The sequence below is a fragment of the Anabrus simplex genome, chromosome 13 (assembly GCF_040414725.1).
Source record: "Anabrus simplex isolate iqAnaSimp1 chromosome 13, ASM4041472v1, whole genome shotgun sequence".
Lineage (NCBI taxonomy): Eukaryota > Metazoa > Arthropoda > Insecta > Orthoptera > Tettigoniidae > Anabrus > Anabrus simplex.
Genome location: NC_090277.1, coordinates 62,577,178 through 62,605,103, shown reverse-complemented (window position 1 = coordinate 62,605,103; position 27,926 = coordinate 62,577,178). Strand labels below are relative to the sequence as shown.

At 38.6% G+C, this 27,926-nt stretch overlaps 1 protein-coding gene across 1 annotated transcript in view; it reads right to left on the bottom strand.

Moving 5' to 3' along the window:
• LOC136884740 (mucin-19) overlaps positions 1 to 27,587 on the bottom strand; it is a 415,881-nt gene extending 388,294 nt beyond the window's left edge. Inside the window, exons 1-2 of the mRNA XM_067157030.2 lie at positions 25,995 to 27,587; positions 25,748 to 25,883 (exon numbers count right to left, since the gene is read on the bottom strand). Coding sequence (XP_067013131.2) covers positions 25,748 to 25,883; positions 25,995 to 27,587 — 1,729 coding nt within the window. The remainder of the gene's footprint in view (positions 1 to 25,747; positions 25,884 to 25,994) is intronic.
• Positions 27,588 to 27,926: the final 339 nt, after the last annotated feature.

Genomic DNA, 27,926 nt, shown 5'->3' with positions numbered 1-27,926 from the left:
GCTCTAAATGTTTGTTGCTAAACCACATCCTCGTATCTCCCATATTAAGGTTGTAAATTGAGTTCAAATTTTGAATAGGGTGAAATTTGGGTGCATTTTTTACAATTTACATTACGTTTTGCCTACTTATGTATAAGCTAGAATTATGAAATTTGGTACACATATGTCCCTTAATCGTGCCAATGTGCGCACATAACGCGATGATCCTATCATTCTTACAAGTGTGTCAAACAATGAAATATACTTGCAAAAATCACCAAATTTACGAACAATCCAGAAATACGGCCAAATTTAACGTATAAGGGAGAGAGATACGACAAAATGTCACAGGACCAAAGTTGTAGATCACTCCGAATTGAAGGGACGTTGTTCCATCCGTTTTGTGATACGACTTACCGTTTAGCCAAAAAAATAGCTCAAAAGGAATGTCTGCACAGTCATTAAAATTGCCTCCATATTTCGATATCTTTGGGGGTAAAAAGTGAAACATTTAACATCTTGGAATTTTCCCGTCGGTTAGGGACCAAAAGCTATAATTTCACCAATTTTCAATTGTCTACCTCGTCTGGCAGGTTGTGCCGCCATCTTGATTTGGGGGGATAGGGGATAAAAATGAGGAAATTCCCGAAAATTTTTAAGCCCACGAAACCTATAGGTTATCGTTTTGGATATACTATACGACTGTGTTCTTATGCTGAGCCCAAAATTTGAGCCCCCCCAGCGTGCCCCCTTCAAGGAATTTTGAGAATTTCCGATTTTTCTAGGGATACTGGGGTCATCAGTTTCCCTCGTACCAAGTTTCAAATTTCTGACATTTCTGGAAGTGCCTCATTAATTCACGTCTTTTTTCATTTTTAAATATTTATATATACATCGCTCCAGCCCGACTTGCTTTTATATATATAGATGGAGACGAAAACTGGAATATGTGCAATTCCTTTTACTGACATTTCGGTGAAGGCACCTGTTGGGTTACCCATGGACTTCTATGCATTTTACTCCTAAAAGGGCCTTAGGAAATAGACGTCCACGCACTATCAATGGCCTGTTGATAGCCTGCCAGGAGGAGTGAGATAAGGTAGACATGCTAGCTCTTCGAAAACGTCTGCTGCAATAGAAATTACGTTGTCGGGCTATGGACAGAAATGCTGGCTTTTCAATTGAGCATTATCGTTGGTGGAGAAATGGCTTTCCATAAGCTAATTACCCTTTCGACATTGTCTCCAGAGATCCCGAACGAACTTCTGTAATATTATAAGAAAGAGGGATGTGGGAAAAGAAATTAAAGAAGGATGAAAAGAGAAAAGTTTCATGTAGCTGGCAGTAAGAGTATGTTTGTCGACGTATCCTAGATTCTGTCAGGTTTATATAATGACTAATAGAAGATAGCACATTATAGCCTACAGAGAATGGCATGCATAGCCGTAACTGGGGCTATGAGAACTACGCCGACAGAAGCCTTGAATACTTTACTAGACCTCCCATCATTACGCAATTTCATAAAAGGACAGACTAGAATGAGTTGATGTATATTGGAACAATCAGAGTGCTGGAATGCTCAAAGATCCAATCTAGGACACTGTAAAATTAACAGAGTGATAACAGAGGAAGTTCTACACATGCCTTTTGGTCATATGATACCAAAGTACAACGTTGAAAAATAACCGTTTGAGACCCAGATAATAAAAAAGAAGACTGGGATATCAACAAATGGAACACTGAAAAATAAGATATAGTGTGGCGGACTGATGGCTCAAAGACTCTAGATGGCACAGGAGGAGGGGTCAACGGGGGAAGACCTGAGAGATCAATCCAGATGAGCCTGGAGAAACCACTACAGTCTTTCAAGCTGAAGTGATAGCTATCACAACATGGCTTGAAGAAAATCTGAAAATGAACTATAGGAATAAGAAAATTTTCATTTTTACGGACAGCCAAGTGGCCGTTAAGGCACTAGAGGCAGTACGGATAATATCCAAAATTGTCTGGAATTGCCATTCACTTCTCCTGAAGCTCTCAAAGTACAACATTGTCAAAATAATATGGGTACCAGAAGAAAATGAAAAGGCAGATAAACTGGCCACAAAAGGGGTGGAAACATATTTTGTAGGCCCAAAACCTGTATGCGGGATTTCCTATGGACAAGCCCAATACTACATAGGAAAATGGGTACAAAAGAAACAAATGGAAAACTGGAAAAATACTCCAGGATGCAGGCTTGCAAAGGAAGTGATAAGGAAGAAACAAGAAGCATGCTAAAGAACTGTTGAAACTCAGCAGATAAAATATAAGATGGGTAGTAGGATTGTTGATAGGACACTGACATCTGAAAAAACATCTACATAGAATTAGAGTAATGAGACAATATATGTAGGAAATGCAGTGAAGCAGAGGAATCAGCTGAACACATACTTTTCGAATGTGAGGGGCTAGGTAGAATCAGACTCTCCACTCTAGGACTACCAGGTGAAGAGAGAGAAATAATCCAACAAGACCCAATATGAACAACCCATAGCTTTGTGAAGGGAGCAGATATATCTAGGTGGGAAGGGAAGAAAAACATGGTAGAGGTCGACGCCAATTAGGAACTAATATTTAGAGGCCCAATGAAGAAAAGAAGAAGAATTAAAGATATGTCCAGGTACTATTTATGTGAAATAAAATATATTTAAATAATTTTGTAATATATTTCTTAATTGGGTCCGTGGTAGAGTGTCGGCCTCCGGATCCCAAGATAGCGGGTTCAAACCCGGCAGAGGTAGTCGGATTTTTGAAGGGCGGAAAATAGTCCATTCGACACTCCATGTCGTACGATGTCGGCATGTAAAAGATCTCTGGTGATACATTTGGTATTTACCCGACAAAATTAATTAAATCTCAGCCATAGACGCCCAAGAGAGATCCGGTTTACTCTAGGTCCGCTAGATGGCAGACAGAGTAAACCGGAACGTCGAAATTGACGAGCAGACAGCCAGATGGCGTCAAATCGAAATGTCTGCAAACGGTAGCTGAGGCCATACGATTATTATTATTATTATTGGGTTCTCTTTAATTTTGTATATTGTAAAAAAGTAACTGCATCTATTATATTATGCTTGAAATAAGTGAATACTCTGTCCCTAGTCAGTGGTCAACCGTGACTTGGGGAGAGAAGTATTCTATTAATTCATTAATTCATTCACTATTAACTCCTCAAATATCGGTATAATCTTTGAAAATCACCCTACATTTCACTAAATTCGTTTCTCATTTGCGTTGCTTTTAATTTTGAAATTCTTTGAGGAGTTATAACAGCGAATGGCTGCTATTGGCAGTTAATTTTACGTAAGAGGAGAAAAAAAAGGCAAGTAAAAACAATATTTAATGTTATTTTAAGTATATTGACACTGTTAGCGAGAGAGAGAGAGAGAGAGAGAGAGAGTGAACGAGAGAGTTACGTCATCAGGGGAAAGAAGTGAGTGAGTGGAACACGAGAAAAGTTTAAATTAGAAACTAACATTACAATTTATTCATAAGGGTGTGTATGTATATTTCCCAGGGTGGAAAGTCAGTTAAAGAGTGTAGATAACTTTGCTTTAACGAACTGAAAGTCGGTTTGTTTTTCTAAAATTACTTCTCCAAGCGCGGAGACTGAGGAGAGGGGTTGTGGAAGGGGTACTCGCTAATGTGCTGGGTATACACGGTACAGATGTCTCCGTCACACACCCGGCACGGTATGTCAACAGCTCCGGGGGGCCATGATATTACAGATTACGTGAAAGAGGTGTTCCCGGCATACTCCAGAAGGCCATGCTTAGCTCAAAGTAAAAGGGGGAGAGAAAATCTCCACGTAATTTATTGATAAATGAAATTAATAAACATTCATTAAGGAGATTTTACAGGAAATTGTGTCTGCACACTAATTTGAAATAAATGTCGAATTAAAAAAAGGATTACCCTGCGTAGCTTGAAGATATGATTTCTGATTTTGGGATTTTTTTTATAACATTAAATGTGTTCATTGACAGTCAGTTCAACAAGAGTGATTCCTAGAAAAAGCAGAGGAGATTTCGGGTTCGAAGCTATAGCACATTCTCATATTTTGCTCTGCTATCGATATAAATGAAATTATATTCTTATTTTCGGTGTACTTCGAATTGTTACCCCATACTTCGTTTTTATATTGGATTACGTATATGAAAGTCAAAAAAATGTTCGGTCCAAATTTTACCTGTCTGTTCATGTCGAAATTACGAAAACAATGTTGTACAGCATTTTCCAAAACTCCCCATTTAAATTCAGGGATATCTAGGGTGTGATCTAATCTATATATTACTTAATTAGTATACAGTGGTGTTCGAAAAATTTGAAAATTTTCGGTCCCTTATTTGGTCCGTATTGACTAGTTTCATATAATATACACTGGGTGATTGTTTGGTCCCCCCTGTCAATATATTATCAATATATAATTTTATACAATAGTCCTCTCGTACATGTTTCGGGAGCCCCAACTCCCTTCACCAGCGATTTCTACATTAATATCAACATTCCCCACATCTCAATATCGTACATTAATCTGTTTTACATTAAAAATCGTCAGATATAACACTTTATATACAGGGTAAACCGAAATTCACGCAGTCGGGAGTCGCAGTGCGACTCCTCACGTGCGAGTAATAAAAGAAAAGGCTCTCACAAAAGTTCGTCCTGCGAGTATGTCCGGCAGAAAAAGGACGTTGAAAAGTGGCAATCTGGCAACACTGTAACCACATGTACGGTAACTATCTGTGTCAGCACAGACTAGCCGTGCTGTACGGTTGGTGCAGTAGTTTGCGTTTTGGGTTAACATGCAGGAGGTCGAGGGGTCGATCCTGGGCTGAGGCGTATGTTTTTTATTTCGTAAATGTAGTCCACGTGGTATGGTATCTGGCATCTTAACCGTCAAGAGCGATTGCAGCGGGTCCTCTAGGAACCATCTGCACTTACATACTACGATCCTACAAATGGACGAACAATCGTTTTCGTTGGTCAGCTTTGAAAGACAACATTTCCACGTCGTGGGCATGAATTTATTCGCTGCTGACGATTAGGATGCCAGATACCATACCACGAGGACTACATTTACGAAATAAAAAACATACGCCTCAACGCAGGATCAACCCCTCGACCTCCTGCATGCTAACACAAAATACTATCCATTGCACCAACTGTACAGCACGACGAATATGTGCTGACAGAGGTAGTTACCCTACATGTGGTTACAGTGTTGCCAGATTGCCACACTTCAACGTCCTTTTTCTGCCCGATATACTCGCAGGACGAACTTCTGTAAGATACATTTTTTATTGCTGGCATGTGAGGAGTCACGCTGCGACACCCGAGTGCGTGAATTTCGGTTTATCCTATATATATTACGTTTTATGTAAAACACAATGTTAGATCTTTAGATATGTGAAATATTGATATTGATGAAGAAATCGCTGATGAAGGGAGTTGGGGCTCCCGGAACCTGTAGCAGAGAAACATTGTATAAAATTAGATATCGAAAGTATATTGACAGGGTAGACCAAACAATCACCCGCTGTATATTATACAGTGGTGTTACAACATTAAACGTAGCAAGACAAGAAATGTCAAGCTGATCCCTTAATAGAACTTTCCAACGCTTTTTATAGGGTTTACCATGAGAGACTACTTACAAAAACGAGGGTAACTGGAATAGACAAAAGAGTGGCTGAGTAGGCAGCTATATTTATAGAAAATATAAATCAAGAGAATTAGAGTAGGTGAAGCATTATCAGATCCTGTAATGATTAAGTGGGGAGTTCCTCAAGGCACTGTTATTGGACCAATATATTTTCTCATATACATATTATAAGTAAAGAAGTGTAATCAGACATTAGACTTTTTGCAGATGATGTTATAGAGTAATAAATAAGTGAAAGGGTTGTGAGCGACTGTAAAAAGACTTCGATAATATCGTTACTTTTTATTACTGTGTTTATGGGGTAATATGAACTCATGCGGATCACTATTAGTACCTATGTGTTAACGTAAGGAAAGATATTAGTTGGGGTAATCACAAAAAAACGGGATTATAAAAAGTAAGGGTTACAGATCTCTTCAAATGGTTATGAGGGTGTTTAAGAGTTGTAGTACAGATGTAAAGGAGAAGGCAAATAAGTACCTGGTTAGACCACAATCAGAGTACGGTTTCGGTGTATGGGAACCCTGATCAGGATTACTTGATTTGAGATCTGAAAGGGGTCCAAAGGAATGCAGCTTTATTTTGTTTTTGGTGATTTCCGACAGAAGAGTAGTGTTACAAAAATGTTGTTAACTCTGGGCTGGCAAGACTTGGGAGTAGGCAATGAGCTGCTCGACTAAGTGGTATGTTCCGAGCTGTCAGTGGAGAGATGGCGTGGAATGACTTAAGCAGACGAATAAGTTTCAGCGGTGCTTTTAAGAGTAAGAAAGATCATAATACAGTGGAAGCTCGATATCTCGAACTTTGATTACTCGAATTTTCAGTATCTCGAAGTAACTTAAATTTCCCGACCGTTTGTTCTATTATTCACGTGTATTTATTTGTCTATTACTCGAAATTCGGTTACACGAATTTCTCGATTTCTCGAAGCAAACGTTTCCTTCCCTGAAACAAAAAATACTCTGTAACTTGAAATTTGTGCAACATTAACTCTGCAATATGGCATTTGTAGTTTGTGAGGAACAAGTAAAGAAAGGTTTACAGTGAATCTGGGAGCTAATATGACGGGAACCGAAAACTTAAACTTCTAATGATCAAAAATTTTCCAAGCCTCGCTGTTTACCGGTCACGAACGAAAGCAAGCCCCGAATTCTCGGATGGCAAGCTTCATTTACGAATCTCGGCTGCGTGGTATTGACGAGAAATTTCTAAGTGGTGGGAGGAAAGGTTAACAGTAACAAACAGAAGAGACTAACGGATGTTTTTCCACAGGTGATAACCGAGGTATGTTTCTCGTTTTACTACTGTATATATTGTACCCTGTGTTCTAAACAGTTACTGTAATACTTTGTACGTGTTATAATTGAAGTGATGCCGTAAAATAGAGTTTGCTTGTATATTTTTGAATACTGTAAAAATAATGTATTCGGTATAAGCCCGTAGATAAGTATGATTCAATTATGTACAATACGTGCTGAGAAACGGCATTCTCTGTCGAGAATTTTAACCATACTTGGTTAATTTCGCTGGCATGAGGGTTGAGTGTTTGTGTTGTCTTCATCATAATTTCATCCTTATCACGACGCGCAGGTCTCCTACGGGAGTGAAATCAAAAGAACATGTCCTCGGACACTCCCGGCACTAAAAGGCATACGCCATTTCATTTCATCAAGGGAGATGTTCGATAAGTTTCCGAGTTCTTTGAAGCTACTTATGGAACAACAGCCCCAAATCCAGATATGTTTGAAACGTAATGTACATTGCAAATGTACGAGTCTAAATGGTGAAGAAAGTGAAGCCGAGGACTGGAGTGAAGGTGTTAAAATTACAGAAGTTCTGTCATAATCTCCCTTAAAGCGGGAGTTACTTCTACACCGTTAGGAGTCATACAATTTCTTTGAATTTTTTATTTTTATTTATTCAGAAATTATCACTGCTGCTTCAAGAGATATGTTTGTAAATGCCAATTATTTCATCCTACTGTACCGTATTTTCGTTGTTCAAAATCCGCAACTTATTTTCTTAGATTCTAGGAATGTAACTTCTCTAAAATTGTTGATGGAGTAGAAAAAACGGGAACATGAAATATAACGATTAAGATAAATATAAGAAATACTAACTTCCAGATTCTGAAGAATTCTGTTTGTGCACGCTTTTAAATCATTTCAATAAAGTAGCCATGGAAGTATTGATTGAAATAATGATATGTTATTCTTATTGTAAATTTCATAAAAAGCCTTACAGTAATTACTTTTTTTTCTAAAACATGGCCCTTATTTTATAAATGGCAATAAGGCCATGTTAACAAGTGGATATAAGCTTGAATTCGGGACCATGTTCGCAGCCTGTAGGATAGTTTTTCGTAGTTTTCATTTTCACACCAGGCAGATTCAGGGGATGTATGTTAATTAAGGCCAAGACCGCTTCTTTCCCAGTTCTAGCAAAATAAATATTTAAAAAATGTCATATTAAGAAAGAAAGAAAGAAAGAAAGGAAGGGAGAAAGAATGCGGAAAATTGAGATCTTCGAGATCGGGGTTTACCGACGAATTTTCCGAATTTCTTGGACTGAACACCGTCCTGCTGAATTAATTAGGCATCCATACTAGGCTTCTTGAGCAGATGAGCCAGGCTTACCTCCGGTAATTTGGTCACATCGCCAAAAGAACAGGCGCTCTGGAGAAGCTTGTGGTGGAGGGAAGGATTAATTGCAATAGACCGCGAGAAAGTCATCTAATCAGATGGGTGGACCAGCTGCAAACTATGGTGGGGAAATCTTCCCATGAGGCTACGCTTATAGCGACAAAGCACTGGACTTGGAGAAAGAAAATCAGGACAGTTAAATCATGAACGCGGCCATGCCTTGTCAAGGGTAGAGGATTGAGGAGGAGGAGGAGGAGGAGGAGGAGGAGGGGAATAACCGTATATTTTGTCTTTTCTTTACAGTGATTTTTAAACCAAACAGTGCACTTACTTGTGATACCATAACTACGAGTTGCTGAAGACCTTCCAAGGAATCAGCAGATGCAACTGCATAATTTGCCTACCTGATGTTATTAGGATGCTCACCATTGGTCCAAGTCTGTCAAGACCTCCGTAAATATAAACCCTGAATATAGAAGGAAGAGTAGTGGAGACAAAACGCACCCTTGTGGAACCCCAGCGTGGATGGTAACATTTATTATGTGAACTCATTCAATTCTTGTATCAGCTGTTCCAGTATAAATTCTTAATAATGTGCACATGCCCTTTCTTTGAGGATGCGTACAACGATTACAAGTAGAAATAATTGAAAAAGTAATCCTCAAAAGGATTTTCCCACTCTCGTTTCAATATTGAATAATTTCTACTTCGAGAGAAGTCCGAATATCAATTTTGGATGAAGAACGTTCTACTTTAAGGAACGCTTTGAAAACAAAAACATTCACCTTACTCTAATGTAAATCTATTCTCTGAACGGAACATTCGTGCAAAGACTTCCATAGCCAGTATTATATATATTTTTAAAACAGAACTTGCCTTTTAAATGCCATGCTGCATTTAAAGCTTCGTTAGTCCCAGTACAGAGGCTAAGGAATTCTCTTGACTACCTGTAGAAGTTTAAACCTTCTCATTCCATTCCATTTTATGTTCTTGAATCTGAAGCGCTTTTTCTAACTATACCGTGAACGCTGGCAATGATTACAATGTGCCGGTAATTACTAGCGGAAGTGAGGGGGCTTTGAAACGCTACCCCGTTCCTCGGCGTGTCTTTGTGCAGGCGGCTTTGGTCAGCCAACTCGTCTCATATTGAAACTAACTTTCATTTGTTTCTTCAGTCATTAATATGGCGACGCCGTATTCATTATTGAACAAGACCATAGCCCTCCCACAGGGTTCTTTTGATCAATTTCAAAACTATAAACGAGCTGACAGTTTTAAATATTTGCTAAATACTCTTTGATTTTTGATAATTAAGTCTCTTTTATGAGGGCTGAGAGTTTGTTTGTCCTGGCTAAAGGTAATTTAAAGTACTCTAATATAGCGCTAAGTACTCTCTTCCCTTCAAAGAGCTAAAACTTTTGGCGTCAAATATAGCCACCGATAAAGGAGGTGAATGTGGTTTACGTTCAATCTATGGATGAAAATAGGGAGTTTGATTGAGATTTAGGAAATAAATGTGTCCCTACACACTTCATAATACTGAGGTGACATCACATGCTTATAAAGCAATATATAGCTGATATTCCAGATTCAGGAGGTCAAATGGACTGTATCGCTACTGACCTATCCAAGGCTTATGAAAGGATGATTGTGGAAAACTATCAGGGCAATTGGACTAGACAAAAGAGTAACTAAATGGGTGGTTATATTTCTAGAAAATAGAAATCCGAGCATTAGAGTAGGTGAAGCATTATCTCATCCTGTATTCATTAAGAGAGGAGTTCCTCAAGGCACTGTTGTTGGACCTTTATATTATCTTATGTATAAAAAATGTTAAGAGTAAAGAACGGGAATCACAGATAAAGCTTTCTTCAGATGAGTTTATACGGTAAAGAGTAATAAATAAGTTAAAGAATTGTGTGAGACTACAAAAAAAAGACCTAGACAAAGTTGTGAAATGGACAACAGATAATGGTATGATGGTAAACGGGTTAAAAGTCTGATTGTGAGTTTAATAAAGAATAAAAGCCCCCTACGTTTAAATTACTGATATGATGGAGTGAAAGTATCTTATGGGTATTGGTGTAAATACCTAGATATTAATATAAACAAAGATCTTGATTGGATTAATCAATTAAACAGGATTGTAATTAATTGTTACAGAACTCTTCGTATAGTTATGAGGATGTTTAGGAGTTGTAGTAAAGACGTAAAGGAGGGGGTAAGAGCAAAATTAGAGTATGGCTCCAGTATATAAGAACATCATCAGGATTATATGATTCGAGAACAGAAAAAAATCCAAAGGAATGTAGCACGATTTGTTCTGGATGATTTCCGACAACAGATTAGTGTTAGGAAAACGTTGAAATATTTGGACTGAGAAGACTTGGGAGTAAGGAGACGAGCTACTCGACTAAGCGGTATGTGCTGTGCTGCAGCACACGTACATTTTATGATACGAAGTTCCACCGGACCGTAAGGCCTATTTTCAAACAAACTACGAGGATCTAGTGACATCTTCTACTACTGTAAAAATAACTTTTAGACATCATTTCAATCCCGTATTGACTACACACAATATATCATCTATTGCTTCAACATCCTATTTATGAAACAAAAATATGTTGGTGGATGAATCCAAGATTTTTATAAGATTTTAATATCATCTCACCATATTTTATCTGTATTGTCTATAATACATATTTTACATTAACTTATCTCGCAATAGATCTAATAGACATATATATTAAGTACACCAAATCATATTGACATCATCATCAAACAGTAAAGGCTAAGCCTTATCGCTGCAACCATTCTTCTCTCAATCCAGCTGTTCTATTTACTTCCTTGTAGTCTTTACATGCTATCACGTCTCTCACATCCTCGAAGTATGTCTTCCTTGGTCTTCCTTTTCTTTTCCTTCCTATTATTTTTCCTTCAAAGACGTTTACTAAAAATTCATTAAGTCTCAGGATATGACCGACAAGTTTTAAATTCCTTCTTTCCATATGCTTTATCAGTCTCCGTTGCTCATTGACTTCCTTTAGAATATCTCGATTAGTTTTTTAAATATTTTGAGTACAACATGTCGTCGTCAATTCCCCCAAATACAGATTTCAGTTGCTTCCGATGATTCACATTTGTTTGTTCCCAATAGTCCATCTCTCACAACCGCAAAGTAGTACACTCCACACAAAGGATTTTACAAAATCTTTTATTGTTTCAAGACTTGTATGGGTATTTGTTAAACAATTATTTTATTTTGAAAGGCCTGTTTAGTATGAACTATTCTTCTCTTAACTTCTTCGGTGCATCTATTGTATTCAGTTATAATGCTTCCTAGTTAACAGAAATGTTGGACTTTTTCCACTTTGGAATTTGCTATTCTTATGTTTAGATTAGCTTCCCTGCCATGTTTGCTCACAACTCAAATTTTGGTTTTCTTACTATTAAGTTTGTAAAGTTACAATGTATCACAAAGAACGTTCAACATTCTATTTAATTCCTTCTCAGAGTCTACTGCTGTGGAAATGTTATCAGCAAATCTAATACTGTGGATTCTTTCCCCATTGATCTTTATTTCCTTAGTCCTTTCCTTTAAAACACACATTGTGTCTTCAATAAACAAGTTGAAATGGTATGATGAGAGTTGACACACCTGGTTCACTCCTTTCTTAATTCCAGCCATTCTTGTACACCCATCCATTTGTACACTGGTTCTTATAAATTTTCCAGAAGAGCCTCCTATCTTTACAGTCAATTCCTACTTTCTTCATACACATCAAGATCCTATTTTTGAAACAAAAATATTTCGGTGGATTGAGCCAACAATATTGTTATAAGATTTTAAGGAAAGTATCAAAGGCCGTTCTGGTAATGTTAATTTGAATACAGATTTAAATCCCGGTTTCTCTGCAACTCTTCAAGATAACGAAACGAAATTTTGATAGGGTACAGATTAGTATTTAGTACATTTACTGGTCTACTTTCTTGGTTCTATCTTTATTACAATTAAAGTTATGGACTTAATTTTTAAAGTTACTTATTAAAAATATTTATGATCAAACTGTGTGTGATATATCTACTATTGTAGTAGATCCATATAAAAGCAATAATTCTGTTAATGAGAGGTAAAAATTTAAGAGCTCCACCTTAAGTCGTTTCTCAGAAAAGGGAAACATTTGCAACAATGTGTTGTTTTACAAAACGTAGCTGCTACCAAGTTTCTTACTACCTAAGTACCAAATAGGAAGTGATATCATAATAACCAATGTAGCCAAATTGTGCAGAAGGATGTTTACTAAAAATCGACATAAATTAGCGCCTTCTAGGGCAAATAGTTCCCGGATATCTTATCCTAACTGAACAAGCGTTCTCGAAATCTCAAGAAATGGCTTGTGCAGTAACATTTATAATTTAAAGTTATAAATACTTGCACTCATCCAAAATCCATGAAACACACATCAAATAATCAAGAAACTCCAAATAAATGTTTTTATAAAAACTAAAAATCAAGTTTTTTAAATCAATACCACCTGTTATACTCCTCTTAATGTCATTCTACCATATTTTATCCGTATTTTCTATTAAGTTATGTCACAAGAGATCTAATAGACAAATATTTTAACTATACGAGATCATATTGCCATAAGATACTTTATTCAATATGTTATACCAGTTTTTATGTCTGTCCAGTGAACCGAAACATGTCCACGTTTCAATATAACTAATGGCCTGTCCCAACATTATTTGCGAGCAAAGACTATAAATGAAACTGATGATAAAGGAAGCGTGAATAAAATAATGGTAAATATAGTTAACTCCGGAAGACCATTTATTTGCCTTCAAACTTACACTTCCGTTGCGACTTTTCATACGGAATTTTTTGATCTTGGTATCATTTATACAATTTTCACAACGAATTCTATTATCAAGACTTGAATCTATCACATAAAGCTAGCCGTATAATGCTCGAAAATTTTCAATAGGCGGTAAATCTGGAATTTTCCTGCTTCACCCCCTGAATCTCAAATCAGTAAGGACCTGCTCCTGGAATGTCGCTATGGTTAGTAGGAAAGGATGCAACGTACATTGTAGTACCTTGCATGGTTCATGACACCATTATCATGTAGAATCATACCTTTAAGTACGTCGGTTACTTGAGGTTGTGGAAAATAAACCAAACCACTGTGGCAACACGAATTAAGATGTCCATTTACTATTTCCGCAGCGTATACAGATTTCATTTAATAACCATTCACTGAATGTGAGTTACACAATAAAGGACTTTTTTAAGTACAGAATATTCTGAGATGGATTTCTTTCTGCTTCTCGCTTATTAGAATCAACGTGGAACAACAATTAACCTTCTGGTGAAAACTTGATTTCGCAGAGCCATCTATCGGACTAACATAGAAAGATTTTCATAGACAACTTTTACAGAGCCCTCTCTCTGACTGGCATGGAAAGATCGGTGGAGACAACTTTCATAGAGCCATCTACCGGTGAATACAGTTAACACCAACGATCTAAGAATCTTATTATTTGAATAAATGACTATTTTACGCAAATAAATGAAGCTTGTGGCTTAATGAAGTACAGAAGGACTTGGATTTGGCTGGGATTTCAGACATTGATATAGAATATCGTTCCAAATTGTGTGCTATGGTTCAGTCTTGGACCCCACCACCTAGAGTCTGTAGAAGTCGGGGAAATTGTCAGCTGGGCTCACGAGATATTGGGAACGAAGAAGAGCATCGAGGAAGAACTAGTAATCAGCGCTCCTTAGTGGGCTTAAATCAATAATAATAATATTTTTCTAGTAATCCTCAGATGGAGAACTTTCTTTCGATATTAATTCATAGGTGTTAATGTTGCGGTTTTCTCACAATACTGTGCCACGCGATCAAATTTTATATAACATTGCCGTTAATTAATTAATATATATGATTATAATGTGTAGTATTAAATAGGTTGAAATGTTATAGTTTAATTTAGACACACATTAATTACAATGTGATCGAAGAGCCCCATTGTAGCTGTGACTAGTCAAACTGATGAGTTGGGATAGGGAAAGAATATCATAAAATAATTGCAGAGAATTTGATATTAGTTAGATTTTATCGGAGAAATCACCTCCAAGCTATTTTTGCTCTTAGGTTTGTTTGCTGAAGGCTGTGAAATTCTTTAAGCTGCTCCTTGGCAGTAGGCTTCTCTGTGTAGTCTCAAGATTACAAGCGCTCTGGTTCGGGCGAGGCAGACGCGCTCTCTTAGAGTCAATATTAACTAATGTTTTCCGTTGCGCCCATCAAACATTTGCTATCATAACAGTGGGGAACGGAGGTACATTTCTATGTTCCATTCCATGGCCTCCTGAAGATACCAGCTCTACCGTAAATTCAAAGTGATATACTCTTCTAGGTGCTGCGTACAGTCCGTCAAGAATGCAGTAGACCTTTCCTGTAAACTTGGTCCGAATTAGGGAATTAGAAAGAATGCACTCTCTCAATTTAAAATAAACACACATGTACAGTGTATACAGGGTGCCCAGGAGAAGACTCAAAGTTTGAATGACTATAAATGTCGTGTATATAAACAAAGATTTGTGATAATTAAAAGAACGATACAATTACTTCATGAATTTTAACGTAAAGAAGTTCTCGAAGGACAAGTATGGTACCCACCCTGAGTGTACATACATGTTTAAATCAATGGTCGTCATTTTCAAGATACGGTTGCCAACGCGACCAAAGGTTCTATAACGTTAAGAGCCACTTCACATGAAATTGTTAGATCTTTTATTTTAACAACTCCTCGACTGTTGCTGTTTTGGCGTAGCAAACCTTATATTTGATGTATCCCATAAAAGAAAATCAATTGACGCCAGAACAGGAGAACGCGAAAGGAATTTGACGTAACTCCTTTGCTCAATTCATCTGTTTGGTAACAAAAGTAAACAAGATAAAAAGCCACTCACAGAGCGAGTACACTTCTCGGAACATTCTGTATACGCTGTACACATATTTTTATTATAAATTCAGAGATTGAACTTTTTAATTAATAAGGAGACGATAAACGCTCAGATTTAGGTTTAATTAGGTAAAAATAGTTTGTAGCTTAACATAAACCCATACATTTGTCTGTCGTCAGCTATGAGTCAGCTGTTGCTTATAAGGAGTGGAATCTGTGTTCTGTTCTGTTCTGTACTGTATCGCTCTTTGCAAAAGCACACACGTATATTAATAAACATGTTTCAATTTTAGTGGAAGTATGACAAAGATTCTTTAATAATTCAGAACAATTTAAGTACGAGTTTTCCTGGTGTACCGTTACCAACCCGGCAACATTTGCAAACACTGAATGAAAATTTTGAAACAACAGGAAGTATTGGAGATGCATCAAGATCCGGTCGGTCTCGTAATGTCCGCAAGGAAGGAAATGATCATTCTGGTTGTTAAGAGTCAACGACAAAGGTGTATGCTCAGTTGGGTATATTTAGAAAGAGCCAGCAGAGAATCCTAAAAGATGTAAAATTGAAGCATTTTCTGCCAAAATTACTTCACGTATTGCAAGTAGATATTTATGATTTACAGGTCGGCTTAAATACGTTAGAATACAATCTTATTGAAGAGAATAACAAGTATTCTCTAGACTGCACAACGGATATGCTATTATATTTGCATAAAAATCAGGGATACGGCCATTAAGAGTACCTAGAATTTATGTCACTCTCACTACACAACGGACGAACGGACTAGTCGACACTTCATAATAACCAAATTAGTTTGCATTCTAACCTATTACTGCCTTAAGGGGAGATTATACCTTGTACACTGACAATATTAAATTTGTCTCGTTTAGGTGCATTTATCTCAAGAAATATGCATGTGAAGAAAGTAAAATTTTAGTGGCTGGTAGAACATGATTTTCTCTTCCAAAGGTCATTTTTCTACCTAGATAGTTTGCTTAAGTGTTTTTTAGGAATCATTTTGTGAGTTATTAAAAATCCATATTTTTCAACTTAATTAATAGTTAATTACCAAACTATTTTACTGAAGTTCTTAAAAATGCATAAGCGATCTTATGCTTATACTTTGTAATACAGTATCTATAATTTTCATTGTCCTAAGATGGTTAGTTTCTGAAAACTTGGTAATTATCAATTAATTAAATTGAAAAATTTGGATTTTTAATAACTTACGAATGATTTCTAAAAAGCAATGTATACGAAATATTTAGCTATAAAAATGGAGTTTTGGAGAGACAATCCTGCTCTACAAGCCAATAAAATTATACTTTCTTGACATGCATAGTTCTTGGGACAAGTGTACCTTAACGAGACAAATTTAACATTGTCAGTATACAAGGTTCAATTTCCCCTTAAAATCCGCGGTCTCTTAATGACAAAATATTTGACTTCTCGGAGTTTTTCCGGAATGAAGCTGATCCACATTTTTTGGTGGTTAATTTTATAGACAGACGAGGTAATATTCAAACCAAAGGGACGTGTTAATCACCATAATTGTGGATAAAGACTGTGTATTCCAGGCATTGCTCTGTTACGGTATTCTTTTCGAGGAACAGTTCTTCCAGAAGCTTTAAAAGTGCAGCAGAACTTCGCAGAACCTAAGATGGAACACAGTCATATTCAGTATTTCATTTGGCAACAAGATGGAGTTTCACCCCGGACGAAACATTTTGGACAACAAGAGTGGAACGGACGCGGTGAGGCTATTGATTGCACACCACGCTCTTGTGATTTGACGCCTTGTGATTTTAGTCTGCAAGGGATTGTGAAGGAAACTCTGTTCTCTGTATCTCAAAAACAATTAGATGACTGGGAATGCCCACCGAAAATACATTTCATGCTATTAATGGAGATAAGACATTTGTTGTCACGTATTTGTGAACCGGTTGCAAGTCACTGCATGAAATGTATTGAGCAAGGCGGCAAAAACTTTGAAAAACCTTTGTTTTAATAGTTGCGTAGTACAAGGAGAGTCACCAGGGAAATATTGACTCTTCAGTTGGTATTATCGCGCAGGTGGACTTGGTTTCCGAATGGCGGGGATAGAATGTGCAGTCAGACAGCACAGCGAACATGGTTAGCGGTGAGCGCATGGAATGAATATTTAGTTTGCGAGTGTGATTTTTGTTGAGATCACATTATTAGCGGTGCATTTCTCTACTTGTTAAATATAATTAGCCGAAAGCAGGGATTTATACAAGTGGAGGTACGTAATTCCAAAGTGTACCGTCACTGAATTGTCCTATAATGGAAGCTTGCTGTCTGTCAACGCCGCACTTGACGCGGAGTGAAGAAAGCAACGGGAAACTACCTCACTCGTCATCTCGCCCAGTACGACTCAATACAGTGAAACCAGCGATTTATGTAGTTTAGTTGTAAGGACATTGTCTTCGGTGGTGGAGTTTGAGGATAAAACCAAAGGAAGAAAAAGAAAATGCTATGGAAATAAGATAATAATGTTATTTGCTTTACGTCCCACTGACTACCTTTACGGTTTTCGAAGATGCCGAGTTGCCGGAATTAAGTCCCGCACAAGTTCTTTTATGTGCCAGTAAATCTACCGACAAGAGGCTGACGTAATTGAGCACCTTCAAATACTGCCGGATTGAGCCAGGATCGAACCTGCCAAGTTGGAGTCAGCGTCTCAGCCGTCTGAGACACCCCGGCTATGGAAAGAAGAGAAAGGAAGAAGATGAAAGAAGAGATTAAGAAAGGAATGAAAGAAAGGAAAAGTGAACGCAAAGGAGGAGAGGATGAAAGAAAAAAGACATAAAACGAAATAAAGAAATAATGAATGGGTAAAGATAAGATGGAAGGAAAAGAAAATTACGAAAGGAAAGAATAAGCAAAATGAGAAAAGAAGGAAGTACAGTAAAAAGAAAGGAAGTAATAGAAAGACATGGAAAAATAACGTAAGAAACTAAGACGGAATGAAGCAAGGAAAGAAGCACACAAACTAATTCAGAAAACGAATATGGAAAAAAAAGAGAATTGGGGAAGATAGGAAGATATATAAAAGAACAAATAAAGAATGGACGAAAGAGAGAACAAGAAATGCAGATAAAGCAATGAATAAAGATAGAAACTGAGCGAGCAAGGTAGTTAAAGAGAAGGAATGTGAGAAACAAAGGAAGAAATAGTGAAACAAGAATGGAAAGAAGAACGTTGGAAAGAAGGCAGGAAAGAAAGAAAGAAAGAAGATAACAGTGAAGCAAGAATTTAGGAAACAACAAAGGAAGTAAGGAGAAAAGAAAGATGCATAGGAAGTAGGTAAGGAGAGAGAGAAAGAAAGGGATGAAGGAAGCAAGAAGCAGTGAATACAGCTCTCGAGAGCTGAGCTCCTCACTCAAGAAGCAAAGAGTGTTTAATGAAGAAATCGATATGGCGGAAGAGTGTGTGCTTACTTTACACGTCTCTACCTTCCCTACTTCCTCAATTAAAAACACTGAGATCCACTCGCGAAACTTTAACAGCAAATTTTGTGTTTGAAGACATCTTCACTGAGGATGGCTTCTCCTCTCTCCGAACAGCTAGAAAATTTCACAGTTCGCTTGGAAATGTTTCTGCATAGGAGCGCTCGCAAGCCGTGCTCACAACGGAGAGATAATAATAATAATAATAATAATAATAATAATAATAACAACAAAAACAACAAGTTGCAGATCTTCTGAAGTGGTGCCATGTAGTCAGCCTGCCTAGCAATTTTTCTCCAGTGCTGCTATATAGAGACGAAAATGGAATTATATCGGGCGGTTTCTATAGCAGAGTTAATTTACCCTGAGTCCGCCACTAGATATCTTTAACATGACAACAACAATGGCATGAAGTGCCAACATTTTTGACCGCCATTTAAAAATCGAGTATCTCATCAGGGATCGAACCCACGATCTTGGGGTCATGAGTAGCGGACACTCTATCACGGATCCGCAGTCATATATCTACCGGCTGTCCCAAAAGTCCGTTAACATTCGACGAGGCAATACTTCGCGGAATATCCGAGGTAGAAAGACAATAATTTACACAAATGATAGGCGTGACATGGGGTTTTATTGACACCAAAATAAAATACACAAAATGACCAACAGATGGCGCTTCATACGATACGCAGGCAATAATTCGCATCACAATCGAGGTTTGGCAAAGATGATGTGCTTTACAACATATGTTCAACATGTCGACTGTTATTCATCAACAATGGCTGTAGTCGAGGGACAATGTTGTGAACATCACTGTACAGCATATCCGTAGGCATGGTGAGAAATTGCCGTCGGATGTTGTATTTTAACAGCCCTAATGAGGTCGGACGATCGCGGTAGACTTGCGACTTCAGGTAACGCCACAACCAATAATCACACGGACTGAAATCGGGGGACCGGGGCGGCCAAGCATGCCATGTCGCAATTTGAAGCGTATCTGACGCCCTCTCTCACGACAGCTCCTTTTATACCGTACACGGGTCTCATGCGACATCACTCAGGTGTTGTAGTCTAGCGCCATCTGTTGGCCTTTTTATGCACTCGTTGTTGATGTCAATAAAACTTCATATCATGTCAAGCAAGTGTGGCCCATTTGTACCTGACGTGTTCTGTCCAGCGCCATCTGTTGGTCATTTTATGTACTTTATTTGGGTGTCAATAAACTCCTGTATCATGGCAATCATGTGTGTCAATTATTACCTCTCTACCTCTAATCTTCCGTGAATTATTGCCTAGTCAAGTATTAACAGACTTTTGGTTCACTCTGTACATACATCTACACCTACAAAATTAAAAGTAAGTTTTTTTGGTCGTTATACAAATCTACACGCCTCCACTGATCAGTACCAACATTTAGACCAACGTTCATGAGGAACTCGGATGGATCGTAGACTTAGTTATATCGCCAAAGGTTTCATAAAACTGTTCATAATATGTGATATACGGATAGAAGTTTTTTTTATATGTTGACGCCATTTGTGATACAAACGAATAGCCTGGCGCGATGAAAAAGTTTCCTTTTGAGGGCATTGTTGAAGCGGACATGCAACGTAGCGCGACTCCGATGCGAGTATATAAGCACGGACATATAGGCAAAGGGATTATTGTGGGAATCGTGTCTTGCCGAGGCGTGTAAGTTAAATTCGGCCTCGTGAACTACGGCGACGTTATTACCAAATGCGTCCAAACAGGACCAACGTGCTGTTATTCTGCTATAGGGTGCCGACGGACAAACACCGGTGGACATCCATCGGAGAATGAAGACTGTGTATGGGGCGGCATGGCTGTCGAAAACCACTGCTGTGGAATGGTGCACCAGGTTTCGTGTGCGTCGTGTTTCGACACCGGTCAATCTGGGAGGCTAACTGAAGTGGGAGACACTCGAGCACCCGCCCCACAGTCATGATCTCTCTCCATGCGATTATCACGTCTTCGCTCCTCTCAAAATGTCCTTGAAGTGTCGATGCTACCTGTCGGACGAGGATGTGCAGCAGGGCACAGTGTTTTACCACACGGAGATATTCAACCTGCTGTGTCGGTGGGATGAGTGCTTCAATGCTCACGTCGATATTTCCTGATTGGCATCCCGATTAAGGACTGTACGACCCGGCACATGGAAACTTTTTGATCGACCCTTATAGCAAGAAATATCCATGATACAATCTGGGGATTTATTCTGTGGAAAATTAACCTCAATTTCAGAAATAAGTATCAAATAATTGGTTACAGGTGGCGAATTTTGTTCTATAGATGGCACGTGCGTAGTGTCTCCTCGTGAGTTACATATATACAAGCAATTAATGAACAAGGAAATCTTACAAGGTCTGTTCCCTCAAGGGGGGATATACACCTTTGAATATAAAAAATGGGGTGTATTAAACATTTGTTTCCGCAATAATAGAAATGAATACTAAAAGGAAACTTGTAAGACAAATACATAATTTTTTAATTAAGTTATTTTCAACTAGTCAATTTTTTCATTTATATTCATTTAAAAATATTTTTTACACTTAACCAATGCAGCTAGCTCAATAATTCTAGCATATCCTCTTCTTCTCTATGAAGTATACATGCATGCTAAATTTCATCTTAATATCCCAAAAATGTTCACAGTTATCAGGGAAACGATTGTGAATACACAAAAGTTACTAGAAACTGCAACAAACTTACCGATAAAGGGCTTCCTTGGGTGACAGAGCCTCACGTTTTTAGTCATAACTCCGAAATTATTTGAGATAATAACATAAAATTTTGTAGTGTTATAAGGAGAAAATTCAATTTTAAATGCAAAATATAAAGTGAAAATAGCATGTTTGGTCGGTCAAAGGTGCTGGTTCCCCCTTAAATTAAAAATTCACACCGTGTGAATAATAAATAAATAATGAATAAACAAATAAACATATGAATTTATTAATGTTTAGGTTATTTAAATATATGACTATTGAAAGATATTCAATAACTGTAGAAAATTAAACAGACGAAGACTTTCACTGGCTGAGTGTGTTGTTATTACGACCGCCGTGTCAATAGACGGCCCTTAGCCGGACGATAACGAGGTTTTGCCTGCAATCTGCATTAATCTATTATTCGTGAGGTGTAAGCAGAGCCTGGCTGCTCGGGTTAGTAGCCCATTGACCCTGACCTCTACGTGACCTGTGGCCCACACCATTAACCCTGGCCGATCTCCTCTTGCTAGATAACCCGCTTGTGATGCCACCCTGTGAACAGGTTCACCTCCTTGGTCAGTGTTTCTATGCAATCTAGGAGCTAGTGCGGTAGATTTCTGCCAAGGTAGCGTGAATTGGATTCCAGACTTTGCCACGTGTTTGATGATTTGAGCTGCAAGTACACTAACTGGACTAACAACGGGACACCACAGTTATTTGAATTTGAATTTATTGATGATTTACATGCCACTGCGGCTAAAATCCCCTTTATGTAGCGTCTTCGTATAATACAATACAGTTTTATGAACTACATTTTTATAATATTAAATTAAACATTAAACTTAAATATTAGAATACAGATACCAAAATCCAATAAAATTAAAACATTCCTTAACTGACAATTACAGCATATTATAATGACATAAAAACTGGCGACCCAGTGGTCAAAATGTGAAGCGGACAGCAATGATGGCGCGTATTTTCCTACAGCGACAGTCTTTGCAAATCGCACACTTCGTACAATTCTTTAAACTGATCTTTTAAAGACATTATCGATATTTATGAATTGAGAGTGAAATTCGCCACTTCTAATGTTTATTTTCTTTCTTTTGAATGAATATTTGTCACAATTAAGCCTATTTATTTTTCTAGTTTCGAAGAATCGAAATAATATAAAGCTAAAATAGAGAAGCAATTTTCTTAGAAATATACACATTTCTGATTGTTAGACACAATAATGCCTGATCTCAGCCCCTTGCGTACTCTTCCAGGAAGAAGGATGTTAAGGACTGTTTTAATTGGGTGCAGATAGTGTTATTTGCGAAACGGTGAAGAATGAAAACGTTAAAGGTACGTGATTCAGTGCACAGAAAGGATTTATTACATTTAATGGTACGATGAAGGGGAATTTAAAGGGTAGTTTTTGTAAACCTATTATCTCTGTTATGAACTGACTCCATAGGTTTATATGCATTATACAGGAAGGATGGGGTCTTCAGTTTGGGAATTTTGTTCGTAACAAGGGCTGCTGAGATTTCCCGTCGTTCATGGAGTTTCAACCAATTGCAGCTGTACGTAATGCCCCAACTTCCCATAAAATAACTTAAAACAATGGTATAAATTGAACAAGGGACTGCTTCAAAGCAGAAACCTAAACCGATGATATAGATTCCTTTTGCGGCGCTCACAAGTAACTGAATGTGATAAATTATCATTCAAAAGAAAGAGAACAGACATAAGCAGTGATGAATTGCACTCTCAATTCATAAATATCGATTATTTATTTAAACAATGAGTTTAAAAAATTGTACGAAGTGTGCGATTTGCAAATACTGTTGCAGCAGGAAAATACGCGCCATCATTGCTGTCCACTTCACATTTTGACCGCTGGGTCGCCTGTTTTATATCATTATAATATGCTGTAATTGTCAGTTAAGGAAAGAATGGTAGTAAAACTAAAAATTGCTTCCGAAACATTCGTTAGTATAATAATGCACTTGCATTTGCGTCCGTTCAAGTGGATACCATAAATGTTAAAGAATCAAATATTACATTAATACTGTCTAATATTTTACAGATTTGTGTATTCCTTTGTTCACCAGTAATTCACCAGGGAGCTACTCCACCACATTCTTTATGTTTCACTCTTGTGTGACCCCTTTGACATTTTATTTATTTATTTATTTATTTATTCGTTAAAGATGGATTTGAGAGCCATTGCTCATGTCTGTTAAATATAGAAGAAACATGATACGTATATTTCATATGTGAAGTGAATTTATTGACGGTTTTATATCCGACTATTGAAGATAGTTCTATCCATTTAGAAAGCGCGTTATACTAATGAAAATAGCAACATAATTGACGAATTTAATTTAGCATTTTATGGAAAACATTGAAATTACTTACCTTCAGTAGTACGATAGAATGCATTCTGAAACGTTTCCTTAGGGGTATAACACTATTTAGGGGTACATATTCAACCCAATCCATGAATTGACAGCGCAAGAAGAAGACGAAGTAATTAAATCCATACTTGATCCAGTCTATTTGACCCCAACCTAACATTAAATGTCAAAAAGTATATAAACGTGATTAAAGAACATCAACGCGATTTAGATCACTTCATGAGAACAGAAAAAATCAAAAGATTATTTCTGAAATTTATTTCAGATTATCAGAAAATACCCTCGGAAGGTAATAAATTGAATATCCCTCAGCAGTGAAATCACCCAATTATAAAATCAGCTTAAGGAAGTTCAAAAACAAACAATATCTTGTTTACAAACGATAGCAGTTATTTGGCCTCAAAATATTTACCCATTACAGACAACTTCTGAAAGATTTTGAGCACACATTATTATTGAATAGGCGAGAAATGTCAGTGGAAATATTTCTGGATAAACCTGTGAATAACGCAGCTGCGGTTTTCCTCAACGAATGTCCTTCATTATTAGGAAAGAGAATTTAAAATCCAGGCAGCTCTTTATAAGTTCAGTTCAAAAGACAATACAGATATTCATAACTAGTTAGGACGTACACGACAGATGTTGCTTACCTTTGATGACTTTGATCTCAGCTTCGTTCATGATTTCCATAGTTATGTAAATCTAGTTTTCCTAAGGTTTTAAAATGGAGGTTCGCTTTGGTGATCCCACTGTCGGTGGAGCATATAGAATGCACCCTTAGTTAGTAGGTGAACTGGTTTTGGAGGGATGAATGTTTACGACATCGGACCTAAATCTTATTTGAACCTCGTTGAATGGGAGTCTTTAAAAACCCTTAAAAAGGACGATAGTTGGATCAAGTTCGTTCTTGAACTGAGGCGAAGAGACAGATAGAGACCAAGAAGAAAGGGACAAGGACGTCGGAAAGATAACCGGAGTAAACTGGCCAAACACTCCTCAAGATTTCTGTGTGCGGAAAACTCTAATAAACACTTATCTGGGTTACAGACCACATCATTTCACACTTAGAATTGTCTGATTGTGACTGATCGCGACGCCGAACAGTTTTGGTGGAAAGAAAACTTTGCTTGCGGATCTAATAACCTTTTATACGTTTAAATAACCAAGTGGCCAGTTTGTGTATACGGTATTTCAGGTAATTGGATTTAGGTTACGCGGAGGTAGCTAAATTTTGCCGACATGGGGGTGACGTATTTGAGCTCCTCCAAATAATGTACTGAGTCGGGTTCGAACCTGCCAACGTCGGCTCAGAGGTCGTGTGCTCTACCGTCTTAGCCACTGAGAATGGCTCCCACACATTTATTTTGTTCTTGAGTGTCATTACAATATATTTTTGATCAATTTATTCGAAACTTTATCTAGTCTGAACCACATAGAATTGGAATACACTCCACTGGTGGTATAAACAAATTCCAACGGGTTTGTCTGTACTTCTCCCATTAACTTTCCCACATCCTGGAGGGTCGGACATGTGGAATTCGTCAAGTTTGACTTCCTGACGTCAACTCTATCTGGAGGGGTGGACACTGAGAGGAACTCACTAGGTTCGCTATAATCCCCGACTTGGACAGGAGTAGAACCACAAACCCTCTGGACTGAAAGTATCGACTTGACCATAAGCAAAGGTAACAACACAACTTTTATAAGCTAATTATAATGTCAAAAGTTACCAGTTCCTTGCAGAAAATCATTATCACAAAAAATACACGAAATTCAAATCAGTATTATTTCACGTGAAGAAGATAAAGCTCAGAGTATATTTTGAAATAATATTTAACTTACCCCTGTTGACTGAGGAAGGCGACATCGGTGCTACGGTCCGAGGAGGTTCAGAAGGACACACAACTCGATCCTGCACCATCTTCGTAGCACCATCAGAGGTACTGTTTGATGCCACTGGTGTCTGGGTGGTATGGTGCTGTTGTTGTTGCTGCGGCTGCTGTGGTGGCTGTTGTGGCTGTGCTGTTTGTTGCTGCTGGTGTTGCTGCTGTGGATGAATAGTAGGTGGGACTACAGCTCCACCGCCAACAGGTGGTGCGCTGGTGCTGGAACTATTACCAGCGCTACTGCTGTTGCTGCTGCTACTGCTGCTGCTAACAGCTGACACGCTGAGTACTCCTTCCCTCGCCACATCCTGTATGGCTGTAGCAGCTCTTGAACCAGCACCTGCTGGCTGTAGGATTGTGTACTCTTTGGAAGTCGTTGCATCCGGTGATGGGGCTTGCTTCGGTGTCACTGACACACTCTGATGCTTCACTTCTTCCTCGTCTTTGACAGTGGACTTCAACTGTAGTAAGCAGACAGAACTTTTATCATCTAGCGACGTCATTGAGTGATGACTTTCGCCTACATTTTCAGAGCTAGGACCGGGCAGTCCTACAGAACCTGGATACCCAACAAAAGTGGCCGCAGCAGGAAATGGACCTAATGGAGGTACCGACACCTGAAGATCCAACGACGGTGCTGGAGGCACCCGTGGATGATCTTTGGACGCACCAATGGCTCTGAATGCTGAGGTTGGTGAGAATGAGACACCTGAAGGTGTTGGTGACGTCACATTAGACTTGGTACTAGCAGGGTAAGCTCTGGGTTCGAACAAGTTTCTCTCAGAGAATGTAGTGCTGGTGCTAGTGCTGCAGCTTGAGATGCCGAGGAGAGACTTTGAACTACTTTGCACACCGACATCCATGCTCCCCTTCCGTTTTTCATTACCCTGATCAACTTTGGAAACTCTCTCTGGTTCATCATCCTCGTCTTTCTCTCCCGACGGGTCCGACATGTCGATCTCGAGTTCGTTTGAAGAATCATCAACCAGCTCATTGAAGTCCGGCTCGTAGCGGGACGTGGATGTGAACTCGACACTTCTGGCCTCAGTTGAAGAACTGGCTGCCGACACTGTGGTCTGCTTGTCCCCTTTACCGATGTTCCTCCTTATGTCATTACTCCCTACTTGAGACTGGATAGATGCGCATTCGTTCTCAATCTTCAAAAGATTTTCCAGTTCGTTTCCTTCTTGGTAACTTTGGCCTTGCTGGCTTGAACCGCCGTCTTTCTCAACTTTTATTGCCTTCCCTCCAGACTTCGCCGTGCTCGACGCGGACACTTTACAGTCGGAGTTCTGGTTCTTGCTACTCTGCCCGTTTGCGGATGATCCACCACCCGAGTTGCCACCTGCTTGGGAGTTGTCTGAATTCTTACCTCCTTCTCCTGTTCGGGATGCTCCTCTGAGGGTTATAACATCCTTGAGGGAACAGGAAGAAGAGTCACTTCCTCCAGACGAAGTAGAAGACGCAGAACTTGGTGATAATTTATTGTTAACTTTCTTCTCCTCGAAGAGATTCTCAAATGTTGGTGATTCAAATCTTTCTTCAGCTTCGACAATCCCGCGGTTGTAGAAAGAACCGCGAGGTCCAGGCCAACTCCCGGAGAGGCTCTTAAGAGCAGCCTCCGTCTCTCTAATTAATGTTTCGTCATCTACTGTTTCTTCAGCTACTGTTGAAGACTTAGCTGCTTTCCTAGCTGGACTTCTAACGGGTGAAGATGAGCCTCCAGAGGAAGGCAAAGCTCTTTTCTTCTGAGGCAACACCACTGGCTTCAGACTGCTACTGGAATCAGCTTCCATTGGCTTGCAGGAAGAGCCCACTTCATCGGAGCTGCTATCGTTACGGGGTGTGATTTTTCTTCTCCGTTTCATGACGGTGTCACTTTCCTTGCTATCCTCCTTCGTGCTTTCTATCATCGTGGATGGGAGGGTGGAGGAGGAGGAGGAGGTAGTAGTGCTTGAGGACGATGTATAAGGGGAGGAACTGGGAATGACAGAGGTATCTTCGTCGCGTTTCGGGGACGGCTTCTTGGAGGTGGTGGGCGTCGCAGGCGAAGTCTTACCTCGGGAGACGCTAGACGCTGACGTGACGGCGACGCTCGTCTCCACTTTGCGTTTCTTCACCTGAGACGCTGTACT